This window comes from Coloeus monedula (genome assembly GCF_965178545.1).
Source record: "Coloeus monedula genome assembly, chromosome: 6".
In the NCBI taxonomy this organism is placed as follows: domain Eukaryota; kingdom Metazoa; phylum Chordata; class Aves; order Passeriformes; family Corvidae; genus Coloeus; species Coloeus monedula.
The window spans coordinates 10109100-10125353 of record NC_138786.1 but is presented as its reverse complement, the minus strand read 5'-3'; the positions used below and the strand labels follow the sequence as shown (position 1 = coordinate 10125353).

Here is a 16254-nt window from a genome sequence, read left to right as displayed (position 1 = left end):
TTATCTTTGTTTATAACTTCTTAGGCAGTATGGACAATAAGCCTCTGATGATCTGAGGCTTGCATTTTCCCCATTTCAGAAACCCTCCTAGATTTAAAAAGGAGAAATCTGCCATACAGCCTGGATCTGGGATGCAGAGCAGGACAGGAGCTTAACTGTATATGCAAGTTTTCCTGTAGGTAGAAACAAACCTAGAACATCAACAAATTTATGGGTGGCTCTTATCCTAGTAGAGCACATTGCCATCAGCAACTCTGGAATTTGGTTTCCTGTAAGTATTTCCATTGCTGGTGGTATCAAAAGCACAGCTCTATGTGCCTGTAAGAATTTAAAATTGGTCTGGGCTGCTTAATATAAATCTTTTGTTCCCGTAAGGAACACAAACCCAGCATCTATGCAAAGGCACACATTTCCAGCACAAGGAAGGGCAGAGATTAATTCCATATGTAAAACACTGTGGTAAATCCTACAGTACCCAGCCTATGATTATATCTCTGAGCCTGGCATTGAGATCCTTCTAATTCATGCACTCCTGCATTCCATGGATGCACCCCACATTAGTAACCAGCCAACCCCAAACACCCCAAAGAGCCCTCTTACTTTAACAACTGTATACAAAAGAATGCTCTGCTGAAGAGTTAAGCCTCAGGAAAGGATTTGGATTCAGTCCAAATGATCTGGAATTTGTCTCTACCTATCTGGACACCTCTGGTGGATGTGCTTACATCTAACAGGCCCAATGAACAAGCCTGGTTTACATCACAGGTGAGACGTAAATGGGCATGCATCTAACTTAAAACAGCTGGTACAATTCATTGCAAAGAAGTAACAGTATTAAAAGAAATCTACTTCCCATACTAACAGCAAATAGAAGATTCAAATTAGCACAAATGTCTGCAGCCAAGCCCTCTAATCCAAATGCTGAAGAAACAACTGCTCTCCAGACACATCTATTCACAAAGGCAATAATGACAAGCAAGGACAGTAGTTACAATTTTTTTTTATTTTTTATCCCATGTTAATTCAGTTCAATCAACAGATAAATTCCAAACACTTAAAAGAAAAAGTCCATTAAAAAGAATTAAAATTGAGACACATGTGACCAAAATTATTGCTTTTAAAAACTACATTCTCTCAACACTCTTGAGTAGTGCTTTGCTCTACTCTTTCACTCGGAAGAGAGACTCCCAACACCACAGGATTACTTTATCAGTGTATCCCCCACACTCTGACAACTACTTACAGTCGGGTCTGAATACAAACCACAACAGCCAGGAGCCAGCAGCATTTCCTTATATATGACCCAAGCAACACAGGTGCCAGCTTGCTGAGATTTCAAAGGGCATTTTACCAACGTCAGGATACTCTGTACACAAGTCCCTGCCCTGACTGACTGGCGCTGTGTCCACACTGACATGTCCTGTGACAACATTCCCCCTGCCAGAGCTCCAGCGCTGGCAGCTGCTCTAGACTGGCAGCTGACATTTTAAATGCTACGTAAGACCTCTGGCAGCTCCCTTTGCTGCTGCCAAAAGTAAAGCTACATTAATTAATGCAAGAAAGAGCTCAGCAACCCCCACAGCAGAGTAGCCCTTAAAGCCCCAGAAGGCTGCAGATGTTTAGGACACAGCACATTGCAAAACAAGGACAAGGTTGAGCTCGGAGAACCATGGAGCCAGCAGCTGGTTTTAGACCAAGCCTCCCATCAGCACTGCACAGACTGCCTAAAAGCTGCTTTAGAAAGTCTCAGCACAGCCTGCTCTGAGCCCTGGCCCGAGGAATGACAGCAGATGAAGAGCAACTCCCCTCCCCTCAGCGATCCTGAACCAGCTATAAAATAACCAGGTCCAGCCCAGTACTCCTCAAAACACAAAGTTTCTCTCATCACCAGTGGAAGAAAATTATCTGAGAGGACAGAGCAAAGCAGAGAGTGGTGTCAAGCACCGAGAGTAAGCACCATTCAAGCAGAAATGAGGAGATGGTGCCAGCCCCCTCCTGCTTTCTAGCCTTGCCCAGTGAAGAGGCTGGCAGGTCTCCACGGCTGGGCACTGCAGAGGCCAAAGGCAGATCACATCACAGATCCTGCTGCAGCTACTGCCCTGGTACTCCATGCCATGAGACTTGAGACATTCAAAAGATGCCTTTTCTTCCCTCCTCTCAGTGAGGGGATGGGGTGGAGCCCAGGCAGCTTCGACCTACCTCTTTACACTGATTATCATGACACCTTACAAAGAAAAGGTGAAGAAAACATACTTAATCCAGGGGAAGGCCACCTAGGAAGTTAAATCTGGGAGGATGGAATGTTCTCTATGTGTTAGGGCATGCTGAGGATGGGAAACCACTTCCTGCTTGCCCAAAGAGCTGCAAGCAGCATAATTAGCACTCACTCAGAATACTGAACGTCACCAGGTGTAACCTGAAGGGTCACTGGGAACCCCTAATGCAAACCTGAACTATTAAACTCCCCAGGACCCAAGGGCAGCTATAAATACCTTGACTGTCCATCTGAGAGCTCCTGAATACTGAGGGCATACTGAATGCAGGCTACTCTTGCACATTATAGACTTGTTTACTGCTGCCTTTGTGCTCCCAGGCTGACTATGCAACAGCAATTCCTCACATGCAGGAAGTGTTAATTCAGTGTTTTTAAATACACGGGCCATGTCACTGCTGAGCTCTTTTGAAACTCTAAAGTAACTGAACCATGTTGGTGACTTAATGACTGTCATGGTATGCATTCAAGGCAACTCTGCTTCCTTCTTGCTTTCCCACAGGCAAGCCTTTCCTGTGTTGCTTTGCAAAGAGATTCCTTGCACCCCTGCCACCTCCCAGCCTTAGAGGGTTGGTTAACATGGGAGCCCACACGCCAGAAGGGATGCACACACTCCACCAGTTGCACATTTAAAAGGACAGCAGATTTCCAAGCTGCTGCACACATTTTAGATCCATCAGTGAGAGCCTGGCCACATGACCAAGCCAGCAAACTCCACGTGAGATTTGCTTGGAACTCACAAACTCTACAGGATACCAGCCCATATCTCCTTCCAACTCCCACCACACAAAGTGGAAGTTGGCCTGCTACCACACGTGTTACTTGCAGTGACACCAGGAAGGTTTTGACAAGTGCATCAAGAGGTCAAACACCCTGGAACTGTGTTTTGTTTAGGCTGCTAATGCCAGAAACTGCTCTGTAGTTGCAAGCACACAAAGCTGAAAACTGTAAGTCAAGCTGGTAAAAGAATTCAGTGTTAATAAAGGAATCCATGGTCCAGCAAAACTCTCTGCAGTATTTCTACTTCTCTTTAAAACTGTAATTTGAGCTCCAAACTCTTTTGGGAATTTATACATAAGATTAATGCCCTCATGGAAAAGAAAACTAACTTCCTAAGCTAGTATCTGAACACTCGGTATCTTGAAACTAGAGTAATAAGATAATCTTTAACAAAAATGTTAATGAATCTTGGCTGCTGATTTATAATTAATTAAAATAATCCCCTACTGGTTTTGATTAAAAAGATCTTGTCATGAAACACCATATCAGAGGAGAGAAAAGCACTTGCCTGTTCATAAAGATTATGGCAGAAAACACTGCTTAACTGCAGAACACAATGCTTTGCACTAAACCTAAGTAATTTTTTCCTTAATCTCATTTAGTTTATCTTCAGAGGGCAGCTTACCTAGCTGTTACAACCACAAGACCTGCTACACTGGCCCCTCTAAAACAAAAGAATATGTTTTCCATACTGTACCTCCCATTTAATGTTTCAATTTTCCACACCATTCTCAACTCTTTGAAATTAATTTTTTTACTTTCTAAAACTCTGCTTTGAAATACACTTCTTTAGAGAAGAAAGTCTATATGGGGGTTTTAAAATACATATAATAGAAAATAATTTTAAAATTTCTTATTTTTAAATTAGTATCTTGATTCCAGTGCTTAACACATTCAAGAAACAGTCTAAAAAAATAAAATATAAAAGCCTCTTAACAGGTGTAGAAGACTTCAAAATAATCACTGTTCTTTTTTTAAAGATCTTAATTTGCTCTTTAGCCTTTTATTGATTTGTTTCATACTTAAGGAGCTAAGATCAAAGATATTATCTAGAAAAAAGGACATTTAAAGATGCAGAATTCTGTAATTTTCTCCTTTTTACTTTTACTAAATCTATTTGTTCTTCCTTTTAGTTCTCCCCTCTTCTTCCCTCCATCCATATAAGGGCAGAATTTACAGATTTTTTTTTTTAACTTTCCTTGTTTAAAGTCTGGATGGTGCAGGTAGATTTTCAGAGAAAGGCTTCAAAACTTGCTGTGCCATTGGGGAAAAGTTACTTGAGGCTCAAACAGCAAAGTAACCAGCAGTGCAATGAACTGCTGGACTGTGATATCCTGAACTTTCACACATCTCCTTCAATCAGTACATGTGGAATTGCCAACGACTGAAAAGGGAAGAGGCCTTGAGCTGTGTCTTAAAGTGCTGACGAGCTCTGAATGAACACTGCATCAGCACTGGCTACATTGCCCCTGCTGGCAAACACAGAATGCCTGGGATATTTTCATGATTTGTCAGCAGCTTGTTGCCAAGGACTGCAAACTTCATGTTTAGGGGTTTTTGAGGGCTTGGTTTTGGGGTTTTTTTGGGTTTTTTTTTTAGTTGGTTGGTGCGAGGGGATTTTTTTGTGGTTTTGTTTGGTTGGGTGTTTTTAACAGGACAATACAGAAAAAAACTAGCACTACAATGTTGGCTCTACCTCTGAAAACAGGACATGGATCTCCCACCAACAGCCTATTTGAAAAATCAAAAGTTTCAGAGAAGACATCCCAAATCAATGGCATTAGTCTACACAATCCTCTTTCCACAGGCCTTGCATTTCAAACAGGTAGGATAATACTACTTTGGGAAAGACATCAGTTTATATGAAAGAGCTAGATGGCAGCACTCCATTTCATTCTTAGAGCTTTTTTCAAAACTTGTAAAATTATTTGTCAAATCTTGTGACAAGATTCAGTGACTTCTTACAGAGAAGGAGGAATGATTAGAGCACAACCTTTAAAGAGGTAACCCATTTCTACAGACTAATTTACAAGTGCATCATCCTTTAAAATAGAGATCTGCTATTTACTTCAGCACACTGTCATTGCATAACAATACTTCCATTAACCCAATGCATACATCAGCGTGACAAGCACTGTACTGACTGAAAACTGACACACTGCAGCTCTGGTGACTCTTCTTCAGGTGGAAACTCTGAGCAGGTTTGACAATTAACAGCCTAGCAAATTTACCTGTACCTGCAAATCCACCATCAATTGTAGTCTGAGATATGAATTTTTCTCCTTCACACTAATAACAAGTTACACCTGTGCTATGCTAAATCAGCCTTTAAATAAGGCCAGGATTCCCTTTATCAAAGTCAAATACTGAATATTCCTCTTTAAGAAGGCTCACATAAAGAGATTAAATACTGTAGCATCCACATATTACAAAAGCTCCTGAAGATTTAATTATTAACTAGAGATTATTACTCCATTAAAGATGTTTCATGCACACATGCTACACTGGATGTTTGCACAGTTTTAAAGGTTGGCAGGAGGATCTAACGAATTATTTCTTTAAAAAACAAACTCCTGATTCTTATCTAGTAGGTACATATTTGTGGTAGCTACCTCCTTATTCTAACACAACAATATATTTCAAATAAAGTCATTGAGTTCTGTAACTTTTTCCCTTGTTAAGCACAAATGGCAGCAAAAAAATAACCTGTAAGAACATAACATTTTAGAGAGCCAAAAGAGCTTTCCAAAGTAACATCTCTGAAAGCTTCTTATCTGCGAATTCTGGATTCCTTTCAACACAGAGGAAGAAGCCTCCAAGTCTGAGAGGTTATGTGGGATGTGTCCCCAAAGTGTGGGGGAGAGGGGAAGTTACAGCAGACCAGTCAGTCACATACCAACGTGCTTTGATGGTTGGATCCCCTATATTGGAAGCTTGGCTCTGTTCTGGCTCTTCAACTCAAGCACCTGCTCGCTAATCTCATGCATCTTGGGACACCACTGGACAACTGGAGATCACCAGGCAGCTGTGGTCCTCCAAATATCTACAAATGTCGACATCATTTTTCACTTCTTCTGCAATTATACCTTTTCTCACACCTAGATGCTTACAGAAGTCCCCCTCAAAAAAAAAAAAAACCCAACTAAATCCCAAACCTTTTAATGCAAAACACAGACGATAAGCATTAGTAAAACACCTCTTTTCAGAAAGCCACAAGTTCATTAATTTCATACTGCCTTTCCTATTAAAAACCCCACTATTTTAGGTATTTTTTTTCCTCTGATAGAGGGGTAGCTCTACACAACCCCATGCTTAACATAAAGTAACGTTAACAGCAAGGGACTCACAGGTTCCTGTCTCCATACTTGGTTTTATCATATTAAAGCTCAAAGGTCTAAGATGAGGGGCTTTCAGGTGCAACATATTTTAAACATCCAGGGCAAGAGCTCCTGTCCCAAAGAACCCTCTGACCTTTGCGAGATAAAAAACTTGAACCCAGAAGGTTATATCATGGAAAACAGGCTAGAAATATACTTAAAAACTGCTTTAAGTTTTTCAGTGAGACGATTTCTGTGCTTAATTCAAGGAGTAAAAAATTTTTTTAAAACCCTCAAAAATAAACAAAACACAACAAAAAACCCAAGCCAGAAACAGCATTTACCATAGCATATTTGAAGGATGAAAATAAACCACTGATGTTGTTTACAGAAATGACCATTCTGAAGCATTTTTAAAGCATTAATACACTATACTAATAGAAACACTAATAACATATCCTGATTGCAAAAGCTTCCACTTATCTCTGAGAAAGCAGATAAGAACCTGAGAAGTTACGTACTTTAAACATGAAAAGGGAGAAGAGATCATTCAATTTTATCAAATCTTCAATAGCCTCTAGTACAATGGGTTTCAAAAATTATCCCCAAACACAAAACTTCATGGACACAAAGCCAAAACCTATCCTCAGTACTTCATTTTTCCACAAGAGGACACTAAAATAGTAACAAAAATAGTTGTGCAGGAACCTACAGCTACCATACAGCGTCGTTCATTAGCCGAGTAAAAAGTTTTTCACTTACAAACTATTTTGCAGTGAAGTAGATATTAACTACTTTTCTTCTAATGTGCATTTTAGTCATTCTAGTGATTTGGCTTTTAGTGAGGCACAAAAACTAGATATATTTTAGCTTGCTGTGGGCAAAAATCAACAATTAAGCAATGCCACAGAAATAGCCTTGCACTCCGCTTGAAAATGAGCTATTAACCTCGGCTTTACAGCGAGCACACGCTAAACTTCATCGCATGACTTCAAGGAACAACTTCTGCGCACCCAAAAGGGCTCACATGGCAGCGAGACCAGGCTGCGCTTACGCACCCGCTCCAGCCTGGCACCAACAACGCAAAAGAGCGAGTGAAACACACGAAATAGCCTCCCGTGTCCCTGCAGCCCGGCCTCCGGGAAGGGCCGCCCGGGGAGCGGTGCGAGGGGACGGAGCCCGTGTGGCGGGCCTGGCGCTCCGAAGCGCCGCTCCGAGCACGCCCACGGCCGGGCCGGCTCCGGGGCCGCGCTGCCGAACAGCCGCGGCCGCTCCTACCGAGCTCCGAGCCGCACCTGCGGCGGTGGCCCGGGCGCGCTCCCCGCCCGCTCGCCTCCTGCCGCTCCATTCCCACGGCCTCAATTAGCTTAGAAAACACCCCTGAGATCATCCACTCCACCCCATGACCGAACACCAGCGCGGCACGTCCAGTCTTTCCCTAAACACCTCCGCAGACGGTGGCTCCACCGCCTCCCTGGGCAGCCCGTTCCATTTATTCACTCCCTGCTCCCCCGCGCCCGCCGCAGGCCCGGGCGCCCCACGCTGTTCCCCGGGGCAGGATAACGTGAGCGGGGAGCGGCGGCGGCCCAGCGCCACGGGCGGCTCCGTGCGCGGGGCGGCTCTGGCCCTGCCGCGGGCACAGGTTCCGCGCTGAGCCTCCGACACCGCCCCTCGTGCTCGGTCAACACCGCGCGGCTCGGCCGGGCCAGGCAGCGGCACCGGGCCCGGGTCGGGCTCCAGGACGCGCCGCGGCCGCGCCGACAGCGATGAGAGCTGCGGGACGCGGCGGGCCCGGGGTGGGGCGGCTCTCGCGAGAACCGCGCCGGCGGCCATTTTGCCATGGATTGGCGGCGGGGCGGGGCCGCGGCGCTGCCCGCGGGAGCGGAGGAGGTGGAAGAGGAGGAAGAGGAGGAGGACGAAGAAGAAGAGGAGGAGAAGGAGGAGGAGGAGGAGGAAGAAAAGGAAAAGAAGGGGGAGGATGAGCCGCGGGCGTCCCCCCGCCTCCCGCTGCTGCTGACGACGGCTCTCGGTTCAGCCTGCTGCGGGCTCCGCGCCGCGCCACCGGCCATGGTGCCCAGCGAGGAGAACCAGCTCGTCCCCAAAGAGGTGAGGTGGGAGGCGGAGGCGGCGGCCCCCGCGGCGGGCGAGAGGCCCGGGACGCCGGCGCCGACCGAGGAGGGGGTGGAGGAGGAGGCCCGGCCTGGCCTGGCTCGGCTCGGCTCTGCTCCGCTCCCTCCCTGCGCGGCCCGGCGGGCGGGGGCCCGTCTTTGTGCGGGGCTGGGGGTGATGATGGTGCGCGGGGGAAGGGGCTGGCCGGGGGAGGAGGAGGAGGCGGCCGGGGCCGAGCCCGGGCTGCGCAGGGCCCCGGGCTGCCCGAAGGCTGCACCTGTCCGTGCCGCGGCATGCGGGGAGCCGGCCTGCGCGGCGGCGGGGCCGGGCCGGGCCGCTCGGGTGTCACGGGGCTGGAGGCAGCGCGGCCGCTCACGCTGGCCAGCGGGGACTGCGGGCGAGGGGCAGATTGGGCAGCCGGCCCCGGCGGCCAGGCGGGTCTCGGCCGAGGGGCAGCGGCCGGGGCCGGGTGCGGGGCGGCTCCGCGCCTCCCGGAGCGCCGCAGAACGGGCGGCAGTGCTCGCGGTGGGTGCCGGAGGGAACGGGTTGAGCAGCGGGTTGTTTCCTTTATTCTGGGCCCCTCATCTCTCCCCTGCTGTAGTGAGAAGGGGGAAGGCTTGGTTTTGGCCATAGGCTAGAGATAAGTGCCCGAGTGAAGGAGGAAGGCGAAGCCTCTGTCCTGCAGCGATAGGCGAATGACACGTGTCAACTTGGAGCGATACTGTGCAGGGGAAGGAGTTCGAGTGATGGCATGAAATGTTTGGAAACAGCTACTGGTAGAGTAGTATCAGCAGAAACTTTGTTTCCTGAGCAGGTACACTTGCATATTTTGCCAACTTTTCTGATAGTTTTGTTCTGATAAATTACTCAAACCCTTCCCGTTGTTTTTCGTCAAACGTCAGTGTTTGTTACGTTTACCTGTTCCGTTTGCGTATTCTTACGGGAAGCTTTGTCAGGCAAGGGCTTCATTTTTGTGGAGCTTAGCGAAATGAGATGCTGATCCTTAAATGGTATTCTTGAGTAGATCTTGAAAGCAAATAACAACACTGAATATTAGAAACAATTTTTTGTGCAGGCAGTTGTACGTATAAGCACAGGATATATGTAGGACAACGGTAACTTTACCTTTTCTTTCCTTTCTTAAAATACTAAGGTTTAAAGGACTACATCTAATCTTTTTACAGGAAACTGAAATCTCCAGAAACTTTAAAAAGAGATGGAGTGTAGTAGCTAGTATGCTTAAATATCAGCTGTGAACCAAAATCTTCAAAAATATAAAATCAGAGATGGAAGGTAGAGTAGCCGATACACTTAAATATTTCATTTTAAAACCAAAGAAATATATAGATAAGGGAGAGTGGTAGGAGAAACATTGTGGCAGTAGCTGTGGTTAAGTGGAGTAGACAAGGCGGTTAATAAAAGCAGCTAGCCAAGGCCATGATTTTAGTTATATGTATTAATAGTATCCCCCTTGGCTTTAGAGTTGTATTCAGAATATACTTATGATTCAGATGTGTATTTTTAACTGACTCATTGGATGAGGATTTTGAATGCACTTTCATCTGTGGGGGGGAAGTATGGGCAGAGGAAGATGAATATATGTGATTATAGATATGGATATCTTAAACAAACAGTGTGAAATCTATAAACTTTGTACATTGATAATGCTAGCAGGAGTTGCTTTTTCTCAGCAAGTTTTTTCAGGTTCTTTATTGTGTCTCTATGCATTTTTAAAGTAAATGAAACTGAACAGAATATTAGTGAAATCAAATTGAGAAAGAAAACAGATGAACTACTTGTGTTAAGCCCATCTGGTTATATCTATATATGTATATATGTATGTGTTATAACAGAAGTTTATCTTCAACTTTTCCAGTGTTTTTCAGTATATCCTCATTTTTATTTTAGTGGTAGGGAGTTTTAATGAATGTTACACTGCAGCATTCCCATTAAGTCCTTTTGAGATTCATTAATAGTCCCATTGCAGAGAGCACTGAGTTATGGGTAAACAGAATTCTCCAGGTCTCTGAGTTCTCAACAGCCTGCTCCTAAATATTCCTATTATGCCCCTAACAGCAGTTGGAGGCAAAGCAGATCGTTTGGAGTTTCAGCTCTGCCCTTTAGGGATGGATAAAGGATCACAGTTCATGGGTTTTGGCCCTTCCCAGTGGGCTGGGTGGTATCACTTGTACAGCTCACTGTCTAGTGCTGCTTCAGAGGTTTAACCTGGGCTGTGAACCAGTATCTGCTGAGATGACTGCGCAACCAGATTTTCCTTGGCATTCCAGTGTAAAAGAACAAGAAGAAATGTAACGTTGTTTGCTTTAGGCTGGTTTAGGGAATGACTAATCATCCAAAGGAGTGGATGGGAAAAGGATTTTGGTTCTTGTCTACATGATGCCTTGGTAGATAAGTGGTAGGAGGTGTCTATAACACTACCAGCCTGTGTGTGCTGGAGTGGAAAGATGGGTATTAAGTTGATTATGAGTCTTCAGTTTGTGTTTGTCTCCATATTTTTGTATATGCTAACAGGAGCTCAGATTGCTGTTTTCAAAGTTAAATTGCTTGGATTTTTTTGGTTAGCTTTTGTAAGGAGTAAGATTATGTTTTCATAGATACAAAGTGGATACAAAGTTTCGTTGCTGCACTTCAAATATCTTTTATTAGTCTCTTGTGAAAAGTTTTCTTTTGTTCGTTCCATAGCTTCAGCTGCATTTCTGAAGTCCAGGTAATCGGTGCCTTGTTATTTTCTCTTGCTCATAACTTCGGGATAAAGTTCTTTTTCCTTTGGAAGAGATGTATTAAAGCAGTTTCTAATAAACCGGTGTAGGGATTTCGTTTTGCATAAAGATTTTTGCCTGGGCTATTCAGGCATTTACTAAGTTCATTATTGCATCCCTACTGCTGCCTAATGCTTTCCCAACTGTTCCTGTAAGAGTGTAACCAATAATTCCTTTGGGGGGGAGGGGGCAGTGAGAGACCCCGTTCACTGGATCTGGGGTGCAGTGTGAACTGGTCCCTGTTTCTTTTCCTTCTAATTCTCAATTACTTTGCTTTCTTCATCTAAAAGATGAAAAGATTCAATTTAGTTTTCTTTCATAGCCATTAAACAGAAGGCATTGAGTAAAATACAGCTCACTGCTGCACCCTGATAGCAAAATTTGAGCATATTCTTTAAAAATTGCTGTATTAGTAAGTGTAGATTTTTACCTCATTAGTCTAGTAAAGCAGTAACCCTGGGAAGGGAGGGTGAATAGTATGAGCAAGATAATTATGGAAATTAGAAGAAAATTATGCTATCAGAAGGGAAAACCTGTTTATAACTTTCAGTTTTTCTTACAGGAAAAGTTGACTTCAAACTTATTTTGGGAAAATCTACCTCAAACAGAAAATAATGAAATATTCTTTTCAACACAGTTGATGAGGGAGATGCTGGTGTGTGTTTATAAGTTTATAAGTGTTTAATATAAGTGAACTTTACAAAGACTTATCTTGAAAATCAAGATGTATCAGAACTTAGTGAGTATTGGTCAGAATATGAGAAGTATGTTCTGCTCTGAGATTTTTGAAGTGTTTGTGCTACTGATCAAGTAAATACTGTGCAGATCCTTTTTCAACATGTTTCAGCATGAACTATCCAAAGTACACCTGTCAGTATATATATACACACATATATACTTTGTACTTGCTGCTATTAAATCAAGCAAGGCGGTGTGAGTTCCCTCTCAGCTCACTAATGTGAGTCTTTTCATCCCCACACTAATGAGTCCATTTTAATCTTCTGCACTGAACAAATCAAATGTGTCTCTTGATGGATATCATTCTGACTTCCTCATTAGAAGAGCAGGAATCTGATTAAGATATTTTGCAATTCTGTTAAGTAAAGGGATGCTGTTCTTTTCTATGCTGATGACATCCTTGTTTTTTCCTTCCCATGTATTAAAGGATTCTGCAAGTGGTTACAGCTTGCATAATTTATCAGTTTTTCCTGCTTTCCTTCTCATGTGCTCCATTAGAAAACATAAAGGTATGATTGTGACAACTAGAGAAACTGACTAATTCATTGACAGAGAGAGTATTTTGGAAATCAAATTTAGGAAACAAACAGAAAATCCACATGGAATTCCACCAAGTAATTTGTTCCTTGCAGACGGACACTTTCTGAATGATGTTCACGTGGTTACTGAGTTTGGTGAATAAGGCTTAGGAGTAGAATTCAAGAGCTTTCCCTGCATTTTCCCAGCCAGTGGGCTTTCCAGTCACCATTTACTTTCCCTTGCTATCATCTGGGTATTTAATCTGCAGCGTAGAAAGATGATCAGGGTAAGGAACTATCAGCACCTCCAGATCATCTGATGAAATGTTTTTCCCTGAGAGGTACCAGCTGCCTGATGGGCAGTACTTGGTACTGGAGCCTCAGGCTGTAAATGCTGCTTGCTGAAGTTACTACTCAGTAGAATAATCTGACACCCAAATAACGAAATACTCTTTTTTTTCCTGCAGTAATACATCTTGAACATCACCACAAACAATAAATGCCATTTTCTCTACTGTTTTGTGCGTCACTGGTGATTAAAATTTCGGAATCAAAAGCATCAGTAGTAAAATTATAATCCTTGATTAATTTTTTTTGTGCAGCTGCACACTCTTTTCTCAGACCAGTAATGAACTTTTTCGTAAACTGTGGAGCAGTTACCAGGCGGCAGAGATTTGTCAGTGTTACATTCTGCACTCTTTTGAGCTCAGAGTATCAGTATACAACAAAAAAGTTTTCAGTGCTTTGTTCGTTGCCATTATGAAATAAAGCCCACAAATACTATTTTCTGTTCTTTTTAAAACTGATTGTGGTTATAATCAATGCAGCCTTGCATCATAGTTTTAAAATGTTAGTTGTCCAAACACAAATACTGATGAAAATTACTATTGTGCAGCCTCTTTTTGCTGATAGAATGTATTGATATCAATACAACATTAAAACTTGTGGTGATTTACTGAAATAAACCAGTACCTTGAATTTGTATTACCTTTGAATTACATGTTTTAGTCTTGTCAGAATTAAATGGGAGTGGGGTGGGGTATTATTTTAAACCTTTCCCCTCCTGTGCATTACAGTTGGTACTGTAATACACTATATGATGTACAAATGTTCATATATCCAGTCACAGCTTCACCCTTTTTGTTGTGTTTGAAAATATGTTAGGTTTTATGTAAGAAAATAAGGGTGAAAGTTATGTCTGAAGAAAATGGAGAGATTGAGTTACATGTACATATTCAGCCTTTTTATTCAGTTTGAAGAAGTTTTTCATTCCTTTGTGAACACTTAAAGCTGCCATTTTACAATTTGCCCTTTGAGATTTAATGTGGTGTACCTTCGGGTGAGCTGTCTATTTAGCATTTTGTTTTTTGTTTTTGTTTCAATTTCTTCTCTTGAATGAAATATTCTCAAAAGAATGCCACTAGTTACTGAAGAACTGATAATTGTGAATACTAGTAAGTCACAGAATTTTTTTGTGAAGTTCTGATAAAATAACAATGAACTTGACCACAGTTTCAGGCACTATGAAATGCCAGGTTTTTTATTTTCTTTGGTTTTTGCAATGTTTGGCATGTAGTCAGCTTGCAGTGAGCAAACGCTCTTGCACAGCATTGGCAGATGAAATAATTTCTAAAAAGGATGTTGTGCATGTTCTAAAAATACTAAGGGGTGAAATTGGTACAGATCACTTGATTCAATATAATTGTTGAGATTGTGATCACAAGGATGCTTTAGGTGCTTCTGAAAAATGGCAACAGATTATTTTTAGATTGGCATTTCTGTGAATAGCTTAGAGCTGGTTATCCTGCTGCAGTTCAGGTGTAGCTTCTCAATAAGCACATGTGATGAAAGCTGCCTCAGTAACATGAGCAAGTCTGCTTGAATTCCTGAGGATTGGTGAATGCTCTAGTTTTGAAGCTGTATGAGAAATATATTTGATATAGTGTGAAAGTTTTCAAGTAAATAATGTCTGAATGTGTAAGTAGCGTTTTCTGAAGAAGTTTGGCAGCATACTACAGGAGCTGAAGGAATGGAAGGCAGCCATGCTCATTGATTTGTGTAGGTATTGGGTTGAGACCAGTAACAGTGAAGGAAAAGAAAAAATAGCAGATACAGAAACTCTTAAGTAGTACCTGGTGTTTGTAAATAAAATGCTTTCATCAGTTCGTATATGGAAAAATTGTCTAAATCCTTTCTCACATACACATTGTCATCCTTTTTCCTTCCGTGGAGGCATTGCTCCAGAGTTCCATGTTCTCCCCTTTGTGGCAGTGGCAGCAGGCAGAGTTTCTGCCCAGGTGCTTCCATTCTGAACCGTACCCTTCATCCTGTGCAGAATTGCTAGAGAGCTGCACAAAGAATCCCTGCTAACAAGCCTCGCTATTCAGCTTCTATTTTTCCTTCCCCAGCAGCAGCTGGACAGCTTAAAATTTGAAAGTTGTTAAAGAACTAAAAACTACGCCTGTGGTCATGTTTTAATGTCTAAACTGTACAGGATTTTAATTTTTTAGCATAGATGTCTGTTGGTGATTTCGTAGGGAAGCAAACCTTCATTTCAGAATTGTCCGTGAAGAGAAAACTCTTCTGACTACTGGTTTTGCTCAGACTCTTAATTTGTTTTTATGCTAATGTTGTATTTGTAATTGAATCCAGCAGAAAGTTCTTTGGAATAGGAGCAGCATAGGAAAATGTTACCCTAAAATTCGTACTTGAAGAAATGGAGGGCAGGTCCATCCACTACTCCTGTGATTCTCCATAGGAAACAAATGTTGCAAGTACTGATTAACTTATGAAAGTGTAGTAAGTGTCTCGTGGTGTTCTCATATCCACCTTTTTCAGCTTTTTTGGGCTTTTTTTTTTGAAGGAAAAACAAGGAGCATGCTGATTAGGAAGGTAGAGACAAATTACAAGCAGGGAAAGCTGTATAAAGATGAGACTGTTTTAGATCTGAATGTGAAGGTTATTCTGTAATGAGTGTAGAGAGTCTGGCAGACAGTTTGCAAATGTAGAGAGCTTCATTGACATTTAATTCTCACAATTAGTGTAGTTACAAAACCTTCTGCAAGTTCAACAGCTTTGGGTCAGAGGAGGAAAGGAAATAGGATCAGCTGAAATTATAACCTTTAAGAGAGTGAAATACTCAAGATGTCCAGTGGTTAAGAGAAAACTACAGATTTTTAAACTAGTCTTTGTTACCCCTTAAGGAAACTTCGTTAGAGTTCTTGTGTGATCTGCAGGCATGACCAGGAAATATTTGCACTCTTTTGTTATTGATGGCTGCTTTGTTTGACTTTTTTTAAGGGAAGTAATTAATCTTGAATCACCTTAATTTACCATATTTAAAAGGCCATGAGGAGATAAGTGTAAGAAGACTGGTTCTTCAGGATGTCCTTAGTAAGGCATATTTAAAGTCTCTTAAAATAAGAAAAATACCTTCTGTAAAACTGAAAAGTGGATATTTTGGTCTCTAGTTCAGCTCTCCCCAGACATGTATCCCCTCACACTATATCTTTTTCTATAGTCTTTGGAACAACTTCCAGGCTTGAACTTATTTCTGGCCCCACCCCGGCTTTTTTTGCCTTTCCTATTCTTTTGTGTTTTTTACAAATGACCCAGTAATACACAACAGTAGGAACAAACTCTCAAAAGTAAACACTAGCCTCATAACACACTCTTTATTTCTGAGGCATAGGGTTATTTTTGGACACATTTAGAAAGTTAGAAGTATTAGACTTTGAAGT

The 16254-nt window shown here is 42.6% G+C and overlaps 1 protein-coding gene across 3 annotated transcripts in view; it reads left to right on the top strand.

The window, feature by feature from the left end:
• The first annotated feature begins 8246 nt into the window (after positions 1–8246).
• Positions 8247–16254, top strand: part of USP47 (ubiquitin specific peptidase 47) — a 51543-nt gene continuing 43535 nt past the window's right edge. For 2 of the 3 annotated variants that reach the window (XM_082284482.1, XM_082284481.1), the window contains exon 1: positions 8307–8475. In XM_082284482.1, coding sequence (XP_082140608.1) covers positions 8437–8475 — 39 coding nt within the window. In that variant the 5' untranslated portion in view covers positions 8307–8436. Of the gene's footprint in view, positions 8476–16254 lie in introns of all 3 variants that reach the window. The other variant, XM_082284480.1, reaches the window with a different exon arrangement.